Source organism: Acomys minous (assembly GCF_964271855.1).
Source record: "Acomys minous genome assembly, chromosome: 11".
Taxonomy (NCBI): domain Eukaryota; kingdom Metazoa; phylum Chordata; class Mammalia; order Rodentia; family Muridae; genus Acomys; species Acomys minous.
In genome coordinates this window covers 37,014,241-37,038,070 of record NC_140492.1, presented here as the reverse complement: position 1 = coordinate 37,038,070, position 23,830 = coordinate 37,014,241, and the positions used below count along the sequence as shown (strand labels likewise).

Genomic DNA, 23,830 nt, shown 5'->3' with positions numbered 1-23,830 from the left:
GGACCTTTCTACTACCCACTGCATCCTGTGGTGACAAAGGTGAGCCACCCAAACATGGCTGCCACTACCCAGAGATGAGGGGCTTCTTGATCCTTTTTTGGTGCTGAAAACATAAAACTCTGGCATCCTTTCTTATTTTTCTCTTTTCCTCAGAGATCTAAATGGAAACTTACATAATTTTCATTTTTATAAAAGGAAACAACTAAGAATATGAGTTAAGGCTGAGAGAATGAAAGCAAGTTCTGGACAAATCACTCCCCGGCCCTACCCCCGCCCTTGCTCTGGCAATCTAGCTCAGGCTTGACCTCCAATGCTCTTGCTATTCTTGTCTTGGGAGTCTCATGAGAGAAGACTACTGTCTTGCCAAATTCTGAAGTAGTTTGGTCATGTGAATGCACTTCTCTAAGTGGTGTGGATGAGACCACCCAAAGTTTGTTGATTTATGCCTTAATCCAAATTTTAAACAAAAGGAACTGATGCTGCATGCAAGTCAACAGCGCTAAAACTATCCTGGCTCCCAACGACCTTCCCCTGGGTTTGACAGATACGTGGACTACATGAGGTGCAATGCAAAATGATCGTGGGTGAGAATGCCCCGAGTAAAACTCCTCAAGTGGCAGTCCTGTCTCTGTAAAGTGTCCCTGAATGTCACTCTTAATCTCTTCTTGCTTTACAAATTCAACATTCCTTCACTGTCACTTCTACAAATATCCTTCTACCTACCAAGACCCCCACCCAATCTCACACACATTGCTACCTCCATGTTGTGTCAACTTTTCTCTTTTATTTTTTCCTGCTTCACAAGTCTAGATGTCTTTGTCCTTGGCTATCAGTTTCCTGAAGCCCAAATAAGTACTTACAAAGCTGTCTACTCTCCTCTCCCTAATAGGTAAGAGGTGAGAAGGGGCATCCAGAAAAGAAATGGGAGTTCTGACAAGAATTCCTTAGATGAGGCTGAAGAAAAGGAATGCGGAGAGTGGACTGATTGAGACTATGTATATCTATATCCTAGTCACACAGTAAGACATCTGCATGAAAAAAAAATCTTTTTTGATTAGAAAGAAGACCAAACCCATATTAGGGTTGTCTGTTATTTGGCATATATTAACACAAAGATAACTATTATTTCCCTTTTAAAAGTCAGAAGCCAAAAGAAGAGCATACACACACAGTCCTTATTTTTCTGACCATGAAAAGGAGTTTTGGTGTCAAAACTACAACTGGATCAAATGTACTTTGCTTGTATAGGGACAGGAGTCAAGCTGACTAACCGGAAGTTATCAACACACAGTAAACATTAGTAAGCCATTTCTTAAATGTTCTACCCAGCTGCCCCCTGAAACTGCCAACAAGTATTGCTGCTTTCCTTCCCAGACTCAAGCTACAAAGGATAGAACACAGAAAGGGCGGTGTCTGATCATCTTTTAGCACCTAATGATACAGTGTCTTACACTGGTCCCAGGTGACGTGTGGGCTTATCTTCTCTTCCTAGTAAAAGCAAAAGGGCTTGGCATTCAAATGACAGAAGAGTCACTAGAATACTTGTTGCTTTGTTGTAAAAATTAAGGTGCCAGGTTTGATCTTATAAATCATTAAATCCATTCATTTGCTTTATAAAAGAAGAATCTCAAGTATAAAATAGAAAAGTGACTTTGCCAAACTCCATGTACTCGGGAAGAGTTGGGTCCATTGTGTGATCTGTCAGGAGTGAGAAGAGACTGCAGGGAAAACCACTGGCATATTTTCTAAGAGGCACTGAGTCATGGAACAAAACTTCAAACACAAGCTAAAGCAACTCCAGAATCAACAAGCCTCTTCAGGGAGCATCTTCTCTGCGAGGTCGTTATGCAACAGCTTTCTGATGACTGCTGTTACAAAGGCAAGCTGCCTGGGGACTGCTCTGAATAACATATAGGAAATTCAAACCATTCCTCTAGAGACATGGAATGTGAAAAAAGGAAGTCTCAGGAATCGGGCTTTAATATGAAGAAGGAAACTGCTCTGTCGAGGAGTGAGTGGGGAACAGGAGACGTTTGGGATGGGGGAGGAAAAGGTCTCAACATTAAAATAAAGCAATCTTGTATCGCTGTGTGTTCTGAGAACTGCCTGAACCCAATGTGGCTCCTGGAGAATGGAATGAAAATGGGGCCATTGTGACAGATGACTCTGAGTAAGCAGTGGTTCTCAACCTTCCTAACGGTGTGACCGGATAACAGTTTCTCATGCTGTGACACCCACCATAAAATTATTTTTGTTGCTACTTCACAACAGTATTTTTGCTTGTTATGAATCGTAATGTAAATATCTGATATGCAAGATATATGCAACCTCATGTTAAAGGGTCATTCGGCCCACAAGTTGAGAACCCCTAGAATACAAAAGGAATATTCCCACTGGTGATTACACACACTATCAGGCCTAAGTAAAGGGTGAGAGGAACTGGGAGAGCAACCACTTAGGTGGTAGGGTCCATGTAACAAATGCATCGCCCTGACTCCGTCCAGCCTCCCTCTCAAGTAGGTGGTGAAGAAACCAATAATCACTACACAAGAAGTAATAAAACTAGGAATCAGAAAGTTTATGTATCTATATAATCTATTTGAATGAATACAGTTTTTATTTCAATTCATTACAAATTAAATCATGATTAATTATATGATAACTTTTCCTTTAAAATAAAATTTTCATAGTATTCATTGTACATGGTACTCTACAACCTATAGACATGCTTTTCAAGCTGTGCATTAAATATTATAAAATGGTACTCGGCATTAAATTCACAATGAGACACAATTTGTTCAATCTTATATGGTAGAACAAAGCAAAAAACAGTATTTTATCAGTTATAATACCTTGCATTTAATCCGTAAAATAATGTTTTAAAAACTGTCCAAGGAGTAAAGAAAATTTATCAAGTTAGTTAGTAAAAACACAGAAATACATAAAAAACTGAAAGGTGGAAGAAATGTGAGTAATTTGTAACTAACATTCAATAAATGCATTTTTTTCTTGTAGTTGGATAAAGTCATAGAAAAACATAAAGAGTCTCACAAGCGAATCTTGGAGCAACTCCTAATGGTAGAAAAATCCCACAGACAAACCATAATGGAGATGGAAGAAGAAAAGAGAAAACACAAAGAATATATGGAGAAGAGCGACGAATTCATAAACTTATTAGAACAAGAATGTGAAAGGTAAGACCAGCACTGGATGAAACAATGGCCCCTTCTGCAGAGTATTACAAAGGTCACTGTGGGCTGGAAGAACTGCAAGCCTTAATGTGAAACATATTCTGTTCTCAAAGATCTGATGGCCCAGGGTGAGGGAAGCATATATTTAAAGGCATGATAATTATGCAATAATTATTATGTGCAATAATAATTATGGAAATATAAATATTGAGTTCCCAATTCTCTAAAGGAGTGCCACTGAGAAACTGTATGGGGAGTAAAAGAAATTGTCCAAAGGCAAACATGCAACTGATTCACAATGTAAGAGGAGAAATTAGTGCAAGAGCAAGTGGTGTGGCAAGAAGTGGCATGAGCAGCAAGGGAAGCCCAACACTCCACACAGCTACAGAGACGGAGCAGGTTCAGGATGGGAAAAAGAGAGACAGGCACCCAGCCACAAACACTCACACAATACAGTATTTGCAAGATGAAGCCAATAAAAAACTGTGAGAAGGAAAGTGAGGTCATTAGGTATGCTTTTTAAAGAACAATGAGAGCAACATGGAGGAAAGACTGGAGGAGCTGAAGATTGGAGGCAGGAAGCCTGGTGCTGAGGCAACAGCCCAGATAAGGGAGACAAGGGGTGTAAACAGGAAATGGTTATGCTGGAGAGTCCACACAGGGACTGCTGAGACTGGAGAGATGTGCATTGCCCATGCAGAGTTATTTAGCCAGCATTCTGGTTATGCAGAGGTGAAATAGAGAAATGGGGCACAGCTTTTGGTTGTAGATTTCTGGTTGAAGAGAACGGTTAATTCATGAAGGTGAATCTGTTTAAGGTTTTCCCTTGGTTATTTTCGTGAGCTTTTCTTCTGGTTCTTCTTTCCTGCTACGGTCAGGATTATAGGTCTAGAGAAATATGGGCTCATGTGTGGATTTGTAATGGGCACCAGCTGAAGCTGTCTGAGTGGGTGCCGTCAAGAGACAAAATGTTGACAATGGAACCCTAGAAGCAATGCTTCGATGTTTTCTAGGAAGTCAGTAAAGAAAGCCAAGGGAGGGGGAAAAAAAAAAAGCAGGATAGAAGAACCAGAAGAAAAAGCTCACGAAAATAACCAAGGAAAAACTTAAACAGAACAAAATAAACAAAAACAAGGGGATAGTGAAGCAGTAAAAAAAATCATACAGGAAAGGACAGGAAATGCCCTAGGTTTTGGTGACATGGAAGACATTACAGGAATTTAAATGGGCATTTCACCAAGACAGGAGCAGAAACCAGTGCAATGCTCTAAAGAGAAGATGAAAATACAGTTGCTCCAGGTGAGAACCAATACTTGAGAGGTGTGACTGCTAACAGGGGCCTGGAGGAGGGGGTGGGGCAAAGCTTTTATTACAGTACCCAGGGCAGATTGCTTGTTCTACTGTGACCTACTCTGAATCAGTGTCAACAGTATGGACATCTGTCCACATCACACAGGAGGACAGTCGACCACTCTATGGATACTGCAAAGGAAAAAGACAAGCAATGTCTGCAGTGGCAGTTTCTACGGCGCTTGGTTTACTTCTTTCTATGTGTACTTGCAACAGTCACACTGTTGACACTGAAGTCTAACAAGCACAGAATAATGTAGAAACAATGATCAAAACATTAGCCACCTCAACTGCTCAGTTCAAACATTTCTGGTTTGTTTCATATTGTTTTTGAGTCCTGGCCTTGCTGTGTCCCTCAGGCTGGCCTTGAGCTTGAGACAACCTTCCTTGCCTCAGCCTCCTGAGTACTGGGATTAAAGGCTTACACTATGAAATGGGGCCAATAAATTTCCAATTAGTGCTCTTAACCTCTGAGCCATCTCTCTTCTTCCAAAGGTCCTGAGTTCAATTCCCAGCAACCACATGGTAGCTCACAACCATCTGTAATGTGATCTGATGCCCTCTTGTGGCCTGCAGGTGTACACATAGGCAAAGCACTGTATACATAAAAAAAAAAAATTTCCAATTAGTATTTTATCTAGGAAACTGATGTCCAGGCTCACTTATTTTCAGAGAACTTCCTGGTAAACACTCACTTGAGAATATCTGTCCCCTATACCCACTCTATTTCCCCGCCCCCCCCCCCCCCCCCCGCCCACGTTGTTTGTTTTACACATGGGCAGTAGAGACAAAGGTGAGAGACAGCCTAGCAAATCTGAACCTCATGAACTTTAGAGCTATCCGCAAGAACAGATTTTAAAAGCTCAAGAAATCTGGCACCAATGGAAGATTCAACTCAGACATTACAAATATACGATTTATTATTCAATGAGACAATGTTATATTAAATATTATTTTGAACCCCTGTGGTTTGGCACTAGTGGCCTCATTTGGCCCCCATACTGTCTTGGCATTCACTTACTAACAGACACGTTCTTTCATCTCTCCTTATTGTGAACATTCACTGACCATGGTCAGGATGTTGCCTGGCAGAGAACAAAGAGGTGCAGGCTGTCCCTGTCCAGGGGCTGACCACATGAGAGGCAAGATGACAGAGACTCAGGATGAGACTGTGAAGGGCTGATGGGGTCCGGTTCTCATGTTCACAGCTGCTCTCATCTTCTGGAGCAAGGCTGGGGCGGCAACCACAGTAATACTAACACTGGGAGGCAGATGCATATGGCTGTTTCATTCCAGAGAGCAAAGAGGAGTAACACCAGAAATGTGAATAAAAGATCAGTGGAAACAGGACACAGGCTAGGGGGGAAGTAAAAGAGGGGAGTGAGTGCACACCTTGGCACCAGTCTGCTAACGACGGCTTTCTACAGTAACAAATGAGCAGGAGAGGAAGAATTCAATGGGTTAGTTTTTGTCTTACAGGATACAGAATCTGAACAGATAATCAAACTGAACAGGGTACTGCAAAGAAATAGGGCAAGTGACTAAATTGGATTGTTGCTTGCTCCCTGGTTGGCCAGTGTAATAGATAGGTGAGCAGTCACCTGTCCCCATTGATGAGGAGAGGCTTCCAAGTGGCACTCAGTGGCTGTGAGAATATCAGGCTTCCTCCCAACTCACACCACACACAGGACTTTCGTCCTTTGCTCTGCCTGTACACAAATCCGGTCTCTTGGCACTGTAAGTACATTCCCCTCCACGCTTGCTCCAGCCTGCTGCAAGAAAGGCTGCAAGCCTCACGTGGCATGACTGACATCCACCTCTTTAAGGCCACGAACACGAAATTACTGAGTGAACAGCACCTAACAAAACAGGCAATGAAAGGTACTTCAATGATTTCAGGTAAGCACACAGGGAGGTGCTTGTTTACATAGAAGAAAGGGAAACATCAGTGTCTCATTTTCAAGTGGAAAGGCACACACCATCACTGAATCCTTTTAAACTGTGGTGAAACAAAAAAGCAAGACTACCTTTTCCTAGAGGAACAAAGAATAGTGTTTACTTCCTCAATCAAAGTGTTTTAAGAGTCACTCCAGAATTTGTGAACTCTCATACTACAGTAAAACACGGTGTAAACCCTACTTATAGCGGGTTGTGTGAGTACAGCAACAAAGGACTATCTGCTAAAAAGTATGAGGAGAACACTGTGAGGTGAGAGTTTAGCATTTTAAGTATTAGTTAACATCTACATAAAAAATTAAGTAAGATATTACTGAGGTAATTAATGAGACCTTAGAGGATACAATAATGGATTTCAAATGAAGGCTCAATTTTTGTGTTTTCTTTGGAGAATTCATTTTATGTGAAAAAGCCTAAAGGAGCCTGATGTCACACATTGAGTTCAGGCCAAAATGTTTGCCAAGTGATGTCGCTGTTGTAATCAGTAAGCAGTTGGCTTTCTCACTGAGGGGTGGGGGGCAGGGATCAGTGCTGGGAAGCATGTTCCCAAGCCTGTTAGCGGAGCGGTTCCCTAACTGGGACCTGTGTGGCTTGGTGGGTCCACACAGCCTGATCATGCCACACTTCACGATAGCTTCTTCACAGTGACCAGTTCTGCTGAGTGAGCATGTGTGTCACTGATGACCTGCGCTCTATACACTTGGCTGAACTACAAGTGGAGTCTATGTGAAGGTTTCACACTAACGCAGAGCCAGGAATTGTTGGCCTTTCTGGACGGCTTCACAGGAGAGCCAAGCAAAAATCATTTTCAGTCAGTGTAATTTTGCAAAAAATTCCCATAAGTAAAATGCCAATTTCGTATGTGCTTTCAAAAAACCCTGCAGAATTTTTCTTTAGTGTAAATGGGGTGGGGGTGGGGATGGAGTTTGTAAAGGAAAAAAGAAGTCTTATTTTAAAAAAATATTAATTCTCTGACTAAAACAAATCACATCACAAACCACATCTATTATTGTACTTATGCCCCTGAAAGGATTACTAAGGCAGGAAGCAGATATTGTTACGGCAACCACATAATGTGGTTTCAACTCTAGATGGTTCTAAAGCCCTAAATTACTTTTCAAAGTATCTTGGCCAAATCACTTAGCACTGATGATCCAACTTCAGAGAGGAGACGCTCACCTTTGCATCTTAGGAGCCACACAGAGGAAGGCCTCACAGAGATAATATGCTTCCTACTCCTCTTCTACCAGGTTTTGAGTAGCTAGTAACTGGGGCAAGCGCATACTACTGGAGGTCAACAGGGGTGCTTCACTGTTAGGTTTCAGTGAAGAGCAAACCATTCCCACTCCTTCCTTTGACAAGAAGCAACTTTATAAAGATGTTCATTAGGTTCCATTCTAACATGACAAGCCTACTTTGTAGACTTGCTTCAGGCAAGATGACTGAAATATTGAGTTCTACTGATCCTACTGTAAGCTCACTCACAAGACAACTTAGACAACTTTCAACTCCTCTCCAAAAGCATCAGACCTCTCTGAAGGCTTTGGATATGGGCCCTTGAAATACATCAATGAATGAATATATCAAGTATCAGAATTTAAGTTAAATGAGTTAGGTACCCAGGTGTTGAGCTTATTAGTGTGACTGACCAGTCATTCATTGGCTCATTAAAAATGTGTAACTACACTGGCTACAGGACAGTCCTGTACTAGACACTGATGGGGTTGAGGGAGAGTTTCATTTACATAAAACCCAGATGTATTTCCTGTAAAAAGTAGACACAAAGTAGCCTGAAATTGTGTTGCTTATCAGGCATTTTAATATATAGGAAAAATGCCACCATATAGTAGAATAACATGATGCTCACAAGGACCAACTATTCAGGAGAAGCTGATAAACTTACTAAAACAGAGAACTTAACTAAAGGATTTTATATCTTGCAACTACAGCTATAAGGATTTTTATCATCTTTGGTCTTAAATATCAGCTTTTCTAGTATCCTACAAAGCAAAATACCCTGGCTACAATACCTTAAAATTCTACTTTTAAAATGCAGTATTTGGAAAGCCAGCAGTTTTAAATTTCATGCACACTAAACTATTGTTGTAGAATACATTGCACACAAATGCAATCATTTCCTCTCAGTTTTCTGGCAAGCAGCTTTTGTATTACATATTCTCTAGACTACGTCCTGCAAGTAGTAAATGGATGACAGATCTCCACTTGACCTTTGTCATGGGTATCCAGTTCCCTGTCAGAACAAAATGGAGACCCACCACAAATACCTATTTTGATATTGTACTCTATAGAGAATTACAATGTGAGTAGTCTTCTGTCACCCTCCCCCCAATTGATACCTAATATAGGAGCTAGGCAGGGATGCAGAGAGATAAATTAACTCATGAATGCCAAAAAAAACAAAAAACAAAAAACAAAAAAAAAATTTTAGACTATACATCACAACTCAATCTTTAACAGATGCCACAAAAGAGTATCCACATGACTGCACAGTTCAGCGGTTTTTACTCACGCCACATAATGAAAGAGGTCAGAGCTTGAACACAGTGCTGACGCTGTTTGACCATTCTCCTTCCCAGATACTAGACTAAATATCACAAATAAATGTGAATGTAAATCTGGATGTATAATGATTAGCAAGTTTACCCCCATTCAAAAGACTAGGACTGCGTAAGGCGCCAGCGCAGTGCCGTTTGATGATGAACTAAGAGCTTGAAGGTTGGGAACTCAGGTCTGCAGATCAGAGTACATGAGTTGGTGATGTGAAGTGTAACTCACATTATCAAGAGGTTGGTGAGAGTGACAGTGCCACGAATGCTAGCTTCCAATTGCAGATCCGCATTTTCATTCTTAGGCCATGTAGAGTTCAGTGTACTCCACTGTTGATCAAATGTCATTTATTCAAACTAACCCTAACATCACCTGCAATTCCAGGCCATTCAGAACCTTTCTACTCCTGACAGGGCGACTACAATTAAAGCATTGGTGTTTAACTAAAAACACAAGTTACCAAAAGCCCAGAATCTTACAATTTTCAGTTAGAATGGAACTATGGTATAGATAGAGCAATCTTGTGGTTTCTGAGCTGAAAATAGGGAGACCTACTAAGTTCCAACTAAGAAGTTGAAAAAAAAAATCTTGTTGCCATTCTCCCAGAACACCGTCACTGTGCACCCTAGCCTTGGGCGTGGTGTCACAGGAGATCCAGAAGAAGTGCACAGCCTAGCCACAGTGCAGCTGAACACAAGGTGGTCATAAAAATTTGGAAGAACTCGCTTGTTAATTCTATGGTATAGAAACCAAGATTGCAAAATTATGAAGGGACGGGAAAAGGGGGATTTAAGGACTTTGATTATTCAATGGCCAGTACAGCCCTAAGAAGATGCAGGACGTACAGCAAGTACTGCTAAATACATCTAACTGGCTCACAGTCACCAGCTTAACAGCCTTATGAAAGAGGAAGCCAAAGACTGGATGTAACTCAAACTTCCCTTTCCATCCAGACTATAAAATACAGAGAAGAAAAAGAGTATTAAAGCACACCACAGTGAAAAGGACGGCCTCCTACATAGAAATCAAGCAGTGTGCTGGACTTGACCTATGTCCTCAATCTGTACCTTGCCAAGTTTTCCCTGGGAGGCGTATTAATCCCTGAGATGTGACTATGACCATACCACGCCGAGGGTGGGGCAGACTGGCAGTGATGAGCAAGTATCAATGCATAGACAGGCCTTACTGAAGCCCAAGGTAGCAGAGCTGACAGCAGGAACTCGGGCTAGGAAGCTGTGGCTGGGAGGATGGTGTCATCCTTCATCCAGTCTCCTATGAGGCCTCTGTCAGGCAGCTGTTTTCTAATGAAAGTGTCAAGAAGTATCTGATAAAAGCTGTTTGCTCATAAAAGTATGACTTCACTTTCCCTTCGTTGTGTGCCCTTTCTTTCATGTGCTGGCTAAAACATGCTTTCCACAACAGTCTGGGTTATCTTAGCTGTTCTCTGAAGCTCCCCCACCTCCTCCTGCTATCCAATTGCTCCTTACTCTCCACAGAGGAACCTGCCCGCTCTTTAGGACCCCAGCTTAAACACATGACTTGCACTTCCCTCTTTTTCATTTCCCTCTTCCTCACAGCTTCAAAAATTTCAGTTTGCTTTCTCTATTTCTTTTCTCTAAAACTCCAATAAAATTGTTCCTGAACTTCCTTCAGGGGGTAAAAATATATGGATTTTATAGGAAATAACTAAATCACATCCTACACAGGGAATATAATAATAGTCACTGCCACGTGGAAATCACTAAGGAGATATTAAGATTGAGTTGGTTAGCTTTTCCCAGACAAACGTGACATTACATTATAGATATATATTATGCACCCAGAAAGACATTTGTGGCAGTTTGTTGACTTACATTATTATAAACACTATGTAGTCCATGTCTTCCATTTGCAAAGTGTTAGGCCAGGAAAAGCAGCAATGAAATTTGAAAACTTGAGAGCAAATCATCCAAATTCCAGTCCAAGTCTGAAGGACTATAAACCATGAGTGGCATTATCAATTCAGTAATTTATGCACCGATAACTCAACTTTCTCCCAATTTTGTTTTATTCTGGCCCTCAAAAGATGGATGATGCCCTCCAACACTGGGAGGCCAGACACTCTACTCAGTGCACTGTTTCAAACATAACCTCTTCAGCAAGTTCAGACACACCCCAAAACACCGCTTAACTGGTTATCTGCATCCTATGGCCCAACCAAGTGGACACATAAAATTAAGCAACAGAACTACATTTTTTACAGTTGTCTTTTTTCAGAGCATGTTTTTCACATACTGGCCATACCACTGGCATTCTGAAGACTGCCAAGGAAGGATTTAACTAGAACTCGGGCTTGGCTCTGAGGATATGACAGCGAATGAGACCCATCAAGGGAATGCTGCTCATAACAGACACAAATGTAAGCAGGAGGCGTTACAGATCGATGAGAAGAGGGGCTACAGCGGAGGCAGACAGGAGAAGTCATTCATTCCCAAGTCACAGTTGCATCTTATTTCCTGCAGTGCAGAGGAGCTTTGAAATAGTCCAACAATCTAACACAGTAAAACAACGAACTGACGGAAAGCAATGCTCAATGAACTTAAAACAAAAAACAAAACCTGACACCACTGAGATCTCTCTGGGGGACCAAGGATAAGAAAAACGTTGAGTGCAGTGGTATTCAGAAGCACTCAGCCTGTCACATGAGCAAAATCAGCCCAGCTAATGGGATGGTTTGAAGTGTATCAAAAGCCCCAGGTCTTCGGCCCGGCCTATCACCAGTCGGAAGACTCTCCACCGTACTGCACCCTCTTTATTAAACCGCAGAATACCAAACATCCTCACTCTTTTGATTTACTTTCCTCCTGTAAATTCAAGCATTTAAAAATTTGATCTGGGCAGTGGTAGTGCACGCCTTTAATCCCAGTGCTTGGGGGACAAAGGCAGGCGGATCTCTGAGTTCGAGGCCAGCCTGGTCTATGTGATTCCAAGACAACCAAGGCAAAACAGAGATACAAAAACAAAGAAAAAACAAAGATGTAAAATTTTAATTAAAAGAATTAATTTCCATATACAGTATTAGGTTTCATTGTGGCATTTGCAGATGAACTTCATGTTAGCCCCCTTCCACCTCTCTGCTATCCCCTTGACCCCCTCTATGCCAGGTCATTCACCCCACAGCCCCCTTCCCACTTACATGACGTCACTTGTGTCTGCTGCATCTCCCTACCTCAACAGCTATCATTCCCTGCCATAGTCCTTCTAGTTTTACAGGCTGTGCCCCTTCTTACTCCCTACTCACATATAAGCATAAGCTGAGAGCCACATGAGAGAGCACAGGCAACCTTTATTGCTGGGCCTTTAAAAAAAAACTATGATTTTCCACTAACTGTGTCTCATAGGCTAGCCCTGTCAATTAGCATGGTTATGGGAGAACAGAGTATTAGACAATCAGCTGTGACGGAACTGTGAGTACATGTGAAACCAACAGAGCAGGTGGGTACTTAGACTTTGAAGTCACATATACCAAAACAGCAACTACCAAAAATAAAAAAGCCACAAAACCCAACTCACTTGAGCTATACTATATACACTTTTTGTATCTTATCATTTTTCACTAACAAAAATATCAAGAATATATTCCTAAGGCCTTAACTATAACATGTAGATATATTACAATTTAACCGAGTTCGCTTTGTGAACATTTCGATTCCTTCTACTTTCTTTTATTATAAAGAACTTTATGATAGCTTCATATTTCAACTAATTTATGCAAACTCCTAATTGTTGCTTTAGGATAAATTCTTTGATGTCTATTACTGGGTCAAGGTTTTAAATCTCTTTTATTTAAGGAGTTTGAAGTTTGTAGCTACATGGCCATCTGCAGATATTTATACAACTATCAACAATAACGGAGAACCTCTCAGTGTATACGTTATACATTTATCTGGGAATAATCAGGACTATGATCTCATTTAAACATATGATGTGAAAACATCCTTAAATCTGAATGTCAATAAGATGAATCAGACTTCCCCATTGACATGGACTTTGATTTTAAGAGTTATTTATTGAAGTAAAGCCCTAATACATCATCAAAAGCACACTTAAAGATTATAACATTTTTCCTCTAGAGCATTTTGACGTTGTTAATATTTCAGTGTATTCCCACGCCTGTTCTCCAACAAATTCAGGGTTTTGAGTTGAGCATCAACAGTCTAACTAAATACTACTTGTGTTGGTATTTGGTAAACAACACTCACTATAGACCTTATATGGCTCTAACCAGCCTTCATTGTTTCCCAATACAAGATCTAAGGAGTATATCATTAAATTCTTTCTCTAATAATTCACTTGGCATGGATTACACAGGTGGCAAATATAACTAAGAAAACAGGTCAAAAGATGCCCAGCATGGACTGAGCTCCCAGCTAAGGGTGCACACACTGTCCATTCTGTCCTGGCTCCTGTTTCAAACTACTGAAATCAAGGAGAGAAACCAAAAGCTTAGAGCATCTATTCAAGGGATGTGGTATCAGAGCTCTGGTGAGTGGAGGGATTGACCAAATGAGGCCATGTGAGAACAGAACCCTTAGTGAACCTATTTAACGCCATGTCTCCTGCCATCCTCTTTCCTGCTTTTCCTCCATGTACCATGTACATACACTTGTTCACACCCACAAATGTCTCAAGCACCCTGAAATGGCTGAGCTGACTGACAAGCAGGCAACAGCTTCAGAAGTGATATGATCGGGTTTTATAAGAAAAATGCTTTCTGTGTTATTTTATTAAGAATCAGGAATGCCAACTCTGATTTGCATTTTATATCTTACATGTTGGGTTCTAGGCAAGTATGATAGCTAAGACATTTGTATCATAACAAACATGGTAATATACCTAAGTAAAGGGAAAATGCAGAAAAGACACTGTTCTACCCTGATGAACGCATACAGAAACATCAAATGTTTCCAATTTGAACAGACTTATACATAAAATACCCATAATCTCACTGCCTGAAAAGTCTGGCAATCAAAATGACAAATTGGGACTTCTACATGACAGCTTTGCTTCATTAATAAACACAAGGGGGAAATTGTGAGGGGATATATGATGGTAAATAAATTTAGACATTCTCACAAAGTTCAATGCATAAACTATTTAAATCTTTTTTTTTTTCCTGACAAGGCCTCATTATGCAGCAGACTTGACTTGAGCTATAGTCTGATTGCTAGGATTATAGGCATGCAAACACTGCACCTGCTTTACTGGAATCATGGCTTGAGGACACACAGGTTGGGAGAGAGGAAAGGGAAATTTGAATATTATGCAGAATACATGATACTACAGAATTATTTCTCACATTTTATGTTAATCGTTCTGTGGGTATGTATTTCAAAAGAGCCCTTACGGGGCTGGGAATGTAGCTCAGTTGGCAGATACTGTGTCCAACAAGCATGAGGCCCTGGGGTCCTTCCCCAGCACCACATAAACAGAGCACTGTGAACAAAATGGAAATATTAGCACTTAGGAGGAAGAGGCATGCAGGAGAATCAGAGTGTAAGGCCATCATGGGCTATGCAGTGAGCTCAGCCTGGTATACAAATGGCCCTGCAGGAAGGAAGGAGGTAATAGAGAGGGAGGGAGAAAGGGAGGGAGAGAGGGAGGGAGGGAGAAGAGAGAAGAGATGAAAGAGTTCAAGAGAGGTGGGAAGAAGAATGAAGGGAAGAGAAGAGAAAGACGGAGAAGTGACGGGAGAGGAGTGGAAAGAGCTTACTGATAAATTCTAAAGAATTTACAGCAGTGGTTCTTCACCCCAATGTCGAGACCCTTTAAAACAATTCCTCATGCTGTAGTGGCCCCCCCCCACCATAAAATTAATCATTGCCATTTCATAACTAATTTAGCTACTGTTAGGATCTTAATATAAATTTCTGATATGCACATGGCTTAGGTGTCCTCTGTGCGAAGGGCTGGTTTACTAGCAATGATTAGTTCCTAAGGAGTGAGGGTGAAGGCTTCCTGGCACCCAGTGATTAGCTTCAAGGCATTTAGCTGGCAGAATTTAAATGCCCAGATACAAAGGAAGTAAGGAAGACAACTTGTGAAATACTGTGTCTCTTGAGGATAGATATACATTAGGTTGTATGCCACAAGCCAGATTCTCCTCTTTATTCTGAACTCATACCACACAGAAAAGTCTCAACCTGACACCCCAATTTGTCAGAGAATCCACATAACTGCATGGTAAATGTCTAAAGCCAAAGTTGGAGAGAATCTAAGAATACTAACAATAACAAGATTAACCAGCAGAACACTATTTTAACCAGAGCTCTTTAATAAGGATTCCAAGTATGCCATCACGTTCCTGTACAACTTCCTGATAAAGTCTTTTATAGCAAAATGAGATTGGAGAAATACATTTCCATTTGGCTAAAGCAAATGGAAAATTAAATCTCATTTTATCCTAAATCATAAAAAGGGAGCTGTTGTAATATGCTACCTAATCCTTTTTGCCTGGCCTAAAATTAGCTAATTACAGCAACATGTGAGCAAATGGCAATGAAATATAACCTAATGAAAACCAAAAAGGACAGGAGCATCTATTTATTTTAAATGTGTCCGAGCTCTGCCAAGGAGGCCTTCCAATCTCCATCCCCCATCCTCAAAAAGAGCAACCCAGCTAATCTCACTCAGCTATTATCCTGTCTTTGCCCAAACTTTGAGTTTGACACCAAGTTTGTTGGACAATTGGATGGAAAAGAGTGACATGGGTTCCATCTGCAAAATGGACACAAACAGCCTTGTGCTCTACTTTCCTGCCCAAAGCTTATCTGGGACTATTAAAGGCAAGGATTTGGGCACTCACCTCTAAGAGCTCTCAAAGCTCTGTTTCTGCATTGTGTTTGCTGGGAGAATTCTATGCTGGCATTCTGTCAGTCCACAGTGTGAGCCAGTCTATTCCAAACTGGTTTTTTAACTAGAAAACTGAGAAGTTTGATGACACATTAAAGTAAACATGCTCAATGGATGAAGTTATTTGAATTTTTATAGCCTTTAATCCTCTGTGAGCTGTGAAATCCATACAGGTTTTTAAGACTAGATTTAAGTTCATCTGAGTTAAATAACAGAAATTATATATAAACAAACTCTATTAAAAAGTCCATGGAATCTGGATAGCTAAGACCATTTAATACCATAAAGAGCAATTAAGGTAAGCTGATCTGAAACTGAAGCCTTTTACTATTAACTAATCGGCCTCATTCTTAATTAAAATCTTAGCTCTCAATAGACTTCTTGCCCAAAGAACTAAAATTTCTCCATCACTCTGGTTGGATGACGACAGCTCTTGTTGACAATGATAAATGAACTCTGAGTCTGAAGGGTTCACTGCAGTGAAAGAACAGGAAGGGGCTGCAGACCAAGACTCTCATCACCTACTTTGCAGGCAACCCGAGAATTCAATAGGCAGCTGAATGCAAATGCCATAAAAATGTGGTAAAAATACACACCAACGGCATCTAAATTAACTGACCTGATAGCAACTGTAACTAGCTAGAGCTTGCAGTGTTTTGATCCTGGACTTTTTAACCTATCAGATGACTGACAAGGTGGATCAAAATGCTAGAAGTTTCTCTTTGAACAGCCCAGGGCTATCATATCATTACTTCTTTGTACAAACAAGCCTCTTCCAACATATCCACCCCATTCTCTCTCTCTTGCCGTTGGAGATGTCTGCTTCACCTAAGGAAATGATGCTCCAGTTGTGAGTTCACATTTCTGCTCCACACTGATGTTTCTTTATTTACTGTTACCCCTGGGGGCAAATGCCTCACACATAAGTAGGGGACAACTGAGTGGTCTGAAAACTTTTTGATACTGGTGACTTTCCCTGCCTCCATCCCACTTCTTCCTGTCAAAGGCTCCAAACCAGCCATTCATGATGTCCACAATCACACAAGTGTGCATATAGCCACGCACACACACAAATAGGAAACTCAAGTTTATTTTGTAGGCTTCATACCACACCCAACCCTAGCTCCAAGCGCCTCTCTTCATCCTGTGTTCGATGTTGAGGCAGGTAAGGAAGTCATTTCACAAGAAGATGCTCAAGAGTCAAATAGGTGGCTCAGTATTCTTCTCATCCAGGCTTTAAATCCCTGCTCCCAAACTATGCCACTTTCACCATCATCTTGCTCTGGAAATGGCTTCCTAAACTCTGCAGGTAAACAGTTCTCTGCAATGGTCCTGTGACACACAGGAACAATCTTCCATTATCAGTTTTGGAAGTGTAGAGGAAAGAGGTTCAGAGGCTCTCACACAGAGCACTAGGGGCTAGGACACAGCTCAGCTGGTGGCACGCTAGCTTAGCATGTGAGGCCCCGGCTTCCACCCCCAGCTCTGAGCATACCTTATGCCTATAACCTAAGCACTTGGGAAGAGGAGGGAGGGAGGGCAACGGTTCAGATGCATGCGCATGCACGAGCTCTTACACTTGCACTGTGCTTCTTACACATATGAGGCTGCGGCAGAAGACCAACTCAAACAACACAGTAAAATCTCCCGGGGGGAGGGGGAGAACCATGGAAATAATGAGATTTGTTTGTTGTAGAGATGGTAGGTTCTATTTTTCATACTTTATACAAAAACAATACAAAGAGCCCTTACGAAGAACTGGAAAGCTAGTTGAACAGTGGAAACAGCAACAGTTACAGTTACCTTCAAACACCACTAGGCTCTGAGATGAGTTGCCTCATTTAGTCCTCAGCTTAACCCTCTGAAGTAGGTGCTATTATTGTCCCACAGAATACTCAAACAGTCATTCTGAAGACCATCAGGAACCTGCCCAAGGTCACACTGTGAGCGACTGGGAAGGAATGGAGGCCTATGGCCCAATTCCTAAATCTAAGTTTTTAACCCTTTCTCTGCAGGGGTTCCTCAACCTGGGTGATCATCACTGTTTGCCCAGAGAGAATATTTACAAATGCAGATTTCTGGGCCAACTCTTAAACATGATCAAGCAGATTCCTGGTTATGGTGGTCAGAGGTACCAGCACAAGGGCATTTCAAGTATGGTTCAGATGTTCTTTCAAGATGCCAAGAGAACACAAGTGAAGCCAGTTGTCAAATAGTTGTCTAAGTCAAATCATCTGCCCAGAATAGAAGTAGAATTTCTCATTCCACACAAACCTCACTCCATAATGGTCAAGAAGGTCTTGTTACTGCAGGGTCAAATGAGGTGACGGTCATAACGCGCCGGCAGCTAGTATTAAGACACACCACCGCAGGATCAATGTTAGAAAAGAGGAACATGATACTACAACAGAAAATCTGCTGAGCAACAACTGTTAGCTCAGAACTTGACCCAGGCAGAAGGCATGGGAACCAAGGTAGAGAGAGCCTAAATCCCTGGCCATGTTCTCGCAGGACCAGATCAACATGTATTAATATTCAATATAAAGTTTAAGCTTCTGAAAAATTCATATGTGTAGTTCATGTATCCATTTATTTCAAACTATTTACTGAGTGCCTTCCACACGTAAGGCACCACACCCACATATATGACCTCTGCCCTGAAAGGCAGGAAAGCATTTGGGTAATGGAAAATGATGTCATCATTGATTACAGGATCAGAAATATGACTCTGTGAAAAGGTAGCATTTGAGCTGCATCTAGAAAGACAGGCACAGTTCAAATAGACAGAAAAACAAGAGAAAGAGAAACAGAAATCATTACAGATTGGCAATGGCATAAAGGAAGGACATTAAGACAAAACACTACAACCAAAATCAGGAAACAGAGGGGAGTATGCTTTCACTTAAGTATAGGTAATGTAGAAAAATAGTAAAATCAATGGTTGCAATGTCACAGTGGTCAAAGAACAAAACGCTGTGAATGTGAAATTGAGAACGCTGTAGGTAGCCGAGATGCATTTCAGTAGCACAAAAACAGAAAGGCAAGAAGCAAACACAATAGATCTGAGTTGAAGAAATACTTAACACTATAAACTAACAAGTGCATATGGTTTTCTTGTTGTCAGGGTTAGGAGAAGTCACTTTTATGTTAGACAAGGTTGTATATTACCTTGGTGTTTTTGTGGGACTCCTAACAGTAGGAATTGGGGTGTCTCTGACTCTTTCGCCTGCTCTTGGGACCCATTTCCTTCTGTTGGGTTGCCTTGCCAAGTTCTGATATGAGGGTTTGTGCCTAGTCTTATTGTAACTTGTTATGGTGTTTGGGTCATATACCTGGGAAGCCTGCTCTTTTCTGAAGAGAAACAGAAGAGTGGATCTGTGAGAGAGGAGAGGTATGTGTGGGGACTGGCAAGAGTAGAGGGAGAGGAAAATGTGGTCAGGACGTACTATAAAAGAGAAAAATAATTCAGAGAGAGAGAGACTTTTAAGGTAGGGATATAAAAAATGAGGGGAAAGGGCAAATTTTACAAAAGGTATCTTGCCTTCAAGTAAGAGAGCATTATCTTTCTCTACATACACGGCTCTAACCCAAATTCACTTAACAACTTCTCAAAGTATGAAGAGTAGGAAATGTCTGGCCTGTCATAGTGGGAAGCAGACAGTTGATGGTTAGGTGTAAGTAAGTCAGCTGTAATCTTAGTGCCTCTTAAGCTTTTTGTATTGCAAGCTTTACTACAGTGTAATTACTACTACTACTACTACTACTACTACTACTATTATTATTATTATTATTATTATTATTATTATTATTATATGGAGGTGGTATTTGTGGATGGGGTACACATGCCACAGTATAGTGTCTAATGGATCCAACAAACTTATAGAAACTGTTCCCTATTTCTACCATGGGAGGCCCAGGTTAGTAAGCTTGGCAGCAAACCTTGACCTACTGAACCATATCTCAAACCAGATCTCGTATTTTAATTTTATCTTTATAAACTTGAAGGTCAATATTTCTTGAAAAGGATAAAAAACAAGAGATTACAAGAGATTAAAAAGTAGACTTCATTAAAATTAGTAACTTCTGTTTAATAAAATACAAAAATAAGATGAAAAGACAAACCACAGATTGGGGAAAGATAATCTATTTGAAACAACCAACAAAAAACTCAGAATATGTAAGCAGCACTCACAAAGCAATAACAACAATAACAAGACTAATAACCCCCCCTCCCCCAAAAAAGCAAACATTTGAAGAGGTGCTTTATGAAAGAGGATATTCAAATAAGGGTGTGACTAGCCCAAGGGGCATGTCCCATGAAAGTCTTCACTTACCAGGAAACTGGGACAGAGGGAAGGACATCCTATTGGGACTCTAGATGAGAGAAGCATGGGAGAATAGCAAAGTAGAAGGATCCAGATGGTCCTAGAAACCTACAAGTAGAACATTATGATAGGCAGATTTGGGCCCAGGGGTCCCGCTCAAACTAAGGCACCAGCCAAGGACAATACAGGCTGTAAACTTCAAACCTCTACCCAGATCTAGCCAATGGACAGGACATTCTCCACAGTTGAGTGGGGAGTTGGGTATGACTTTCTCATGTACTCTGGTGCCTCATATTTGACCATGTCCCCTGGAGGGGGAGACCTGGTGGCACTCAGAGGAAGGATAGCAGGCTACCAAGAAGAGACTTGATACCCTATGAGCATTTAAAGGGGGAGGAAGTCCCCCTCAGGCACAGTCATAGGGGAGGGGAATAAGGGGAAAATGGGAGGGAGGATACAAGGGATGGGATAACCATTGAGATGTAACAAGAATAAATAAATTAAAAAAAAATAAATGGATCAAAAAAAAAAACCCAAGCGTGTGGACAGCGAGCTCAACATTGTTAATTCTTAGGGAAATATGCATTAACATTAACTTATGGGCTGATGGTAATAGCTCTGAAATACTAGAGTGCTTCCTTTGCATTTACAAAGCAGTGGGTCCTATCCCAGCACTGCAAACAGAAAAACTGAACCCAACTCGAACCATTAAAATCCAAACCAAAACCCCAAATCCTACTCAGCCTTACCAGAAAGACTAAATCAAAATGAACACTGTGATCCAGATGTTGTGTCTCATATCTGTAATTGAAGCACCTAGTAATCTCAGGCACCAAGAATACCAGGCTAGCCTGGGCTAGTGAATTCCAACCTGAACTGAAAAGTGAGACCTTGTCTCAAAAAAGACATTACTAAATGTTGAGAGGAGGTAAGCAAGTAGAACTTGCATACATTTTTAGAGACTGTAAATTCTATTTATAGACACATCATTCCATTACTATGAGGCCACTGATGCTCTGTCCAAAACAGACAGAAATAATCTAAGGTAGCAAAGGTCAAAATGGTGGTTACTTCCAAAATAGGAAGTAGATAGAAACTAGAAAGTGAAAAAGAAAAATATGAGGCTATGCTACATATCCTAAAATTGTAGTGTAAAGAGTTGACTCAGCTCTACAGTCTTGAGCAGTGCTCACATGACTGGTTCTAACAGCAACTGCAAGATGTGGAGGGGCAGGTGAGTCTAGCTTTGGAGTGTTGTGGTGGAGGCATCCAGGAGGATGTGCACACACAGGTGAGGCAGAACTTGGGTGAGTGAAGGCTAATGATAAAGATTTGGGAAAGCTGAAACAGCGTGGAGGAGGGCATGACATGCGTAGTAGGACAGAGAACAGATGACTGGATTGTGCTGGTGGCAGGAGCCTCCGTTCAGAGAATAAGAAATTAGAAAATCATCTGTGAGGCAGAGAATTTGGAGAGGCCAGTGTTTATGAAGTTAGAAAAGAATATTATATGAGACAGGGAGTCTGGAGAAACCTGTGTTTGTTAAGGAAAGACTTCTCTATAAGATAGGATTGGCCTTGGAAGCCAAAACAAACAAACAAAACAAAAAACCTTAAGGACTGGGCAGGCAGTCAACTGTGTAAATGGCTCAGCAAGGGACAAGGATGTCAAAGAGAACCTGTTAGATGTGATAATGAAGTTACGCACCAGATTGCTGCAGTATCATCATGCTGGGAGGCAGTGAGTCCAGACGTCCACCCAAAGAGGCTGGTAAAGATGTGGACACAATGAACACAGTACTGTTCTTTGAAGAGATTTGCCAGGGATTTGGAAAGGAAGACAGGAGTCAGTCACTTGTGGAAGCAGTGAAATTGAAGGGAAAGCGACAAGTGTGACTGAAGATTTTGAGGCAGACGTTGAAACCAGACATGACAAATAGAACCAAGTCCTGGAGAAGACCAGTGGATGTGGGAGGCAAGGGGGAGGTGGTGACTACAGTGAAGGAAAGCTGAGAAAAACATGGGCACAAGCTTAACTAAAAATCAGTAGATGATCACAAGAAGAAAGAAATTTAAATATGAAATGAACTTGTGGCCTGGGCCTGGAATAGCAAGAAGATAGCCAGCTAACAAAAATTAATATGTGGAAAGTTAGCCAGGTGTGGGGGTGCATACCTTTAATCCCAGCACTCAAGAGGCAGAGGCAGGTGGATTGCTGTGAGTTTGAGGCCAGCCTGGTCTACAAAATGAGTCCAGGACAGCCAAGGCTACACAGAGAAACCCTGTCTCAAAAAACAAAAACAAACAAACAAACAAACAATATATATATATATTCAGAAGGTTACACTACTTATATTAATAGAATGTCCTACTTTATAGTAGTATATTGACTATATTTTAAAGGCTATATTTAAATTTAGCCATTCAATAATTCCAGCACCTAAAATACTGCCTTATAGAAACAAAACAAACTAACAACCCTTACCATGAAGGTAAAATTACCTAACGTGGTTACAAATACTAGATTGGAAAACAATGTTCTTCTCTCCCCATTGAAAGATCTGTTCTAAGATTAGGCACTAAACTACAGATGGTGAAAATAACAAAATAAGCACATTCTAATGATGAAACAGTATGGTCTACTGACCCGGCAGACCTTTGTTAACTGTGAGAATAAAAACCACATACTTAGCATTAAGAGCAACAACAAGACCATTCACCACACTCACTGCTGCCAGGAGTGGAAGCTCTGGTCTGAAAGCTGGGCAGCTCAAAGCAGGTGAGCAAATTAAGGGCCAGTTAGATTTTGAAATAAGAGCATTTGCTTAGGAAAACAAGATGCATATCTCCTGTTACTTTTCCTGGCCAAGGATCTTGCTTAACTCAATTAGCTCTGGCTTGTTTTTTTTATTTCTTGAGGCCATTATTTTTCTATTACCAAATGAAGATTTGTTCATTTATGACAAATTAGTATAAGTAAGTGAAACAGCAGGGGACCTTCATCATTCTTTCAATCTGGAAAAGAGTTTTTTATGCAGTTTTTCTGTGTGAAGCACTTTAGTTTTTTGTTGATGTTTGCTTTGTTTTGTTTTTGCAAGAACATCCTTTTTTGGGGATGTCAGACCACTGCTCCAATTAATCAAGGGTCTCTTTTCTCATGTTATCTACAAAGGGTGTTACACATAGAAACCTATGTAGATGCATGAAAATATTACACTCACCAAGTAATTACAATTTTTCTAAACTTTTTTTTTTAAGCCTACCAAACCAATATGACTAACACTTTAAAACTGAACACCTACACGTTTGGATTTATATGTATGTATATACACAGAGGGGAGGGTGGAGTGGAAGGGACTGGAGGAGGCAACTTATTACTATTTTTTCTTTCAAAATAACTCTAAGTATGTTTATCAGCAAACATATGGGATTGCTGTGAGCTGAAGGCCAGCCTAGTCTACAAAGTGAGCCCAGGACAGCCAAGGCTACACAGAGAAACCCTGTCTCAAAACAAACAAACCGAAAGTCATTTATTCTGATAAATATTTTA

The 23,830-nt window shown here is 40.9% G+C and overlaps 2 protein-coding genes across 5 annotated transcripts in view; one reads left to right on the top strand and one right to left on the bottom strand.

Moving 5' to 3' along the window:
• CMSS1 (cms1 ribosomal small subunit homolog) overlaps positions 1–23,830 on the bottom strand; it is a 293,718-nt gene that overhangs the window by 203,563 nt on the left and 66,325 nt on the right. The window lies entirely within an intron of this gene.
• FILIP1L (filamin A interacting protein 1 like) overlaps positions 1–23,830 on the top strand; it is a 240,945-nt gene that overhangs the window by 153,313 nt on the left and 63,802 nt on the right. For all 3 annotated transcript variants that reach the window (XM_084801233.1, XM_084801231.1, XM_084801230.1), the window contains one exon: positions 3,016–3,194. In XM_084801233.1, the coding sequence (XP_084657359.1) occupies positions 3,016–3,194 (179 nt within the window). The remainder of the gene's footprint in view (positions 1–3,015; positions 3,195–23,830) is intronic.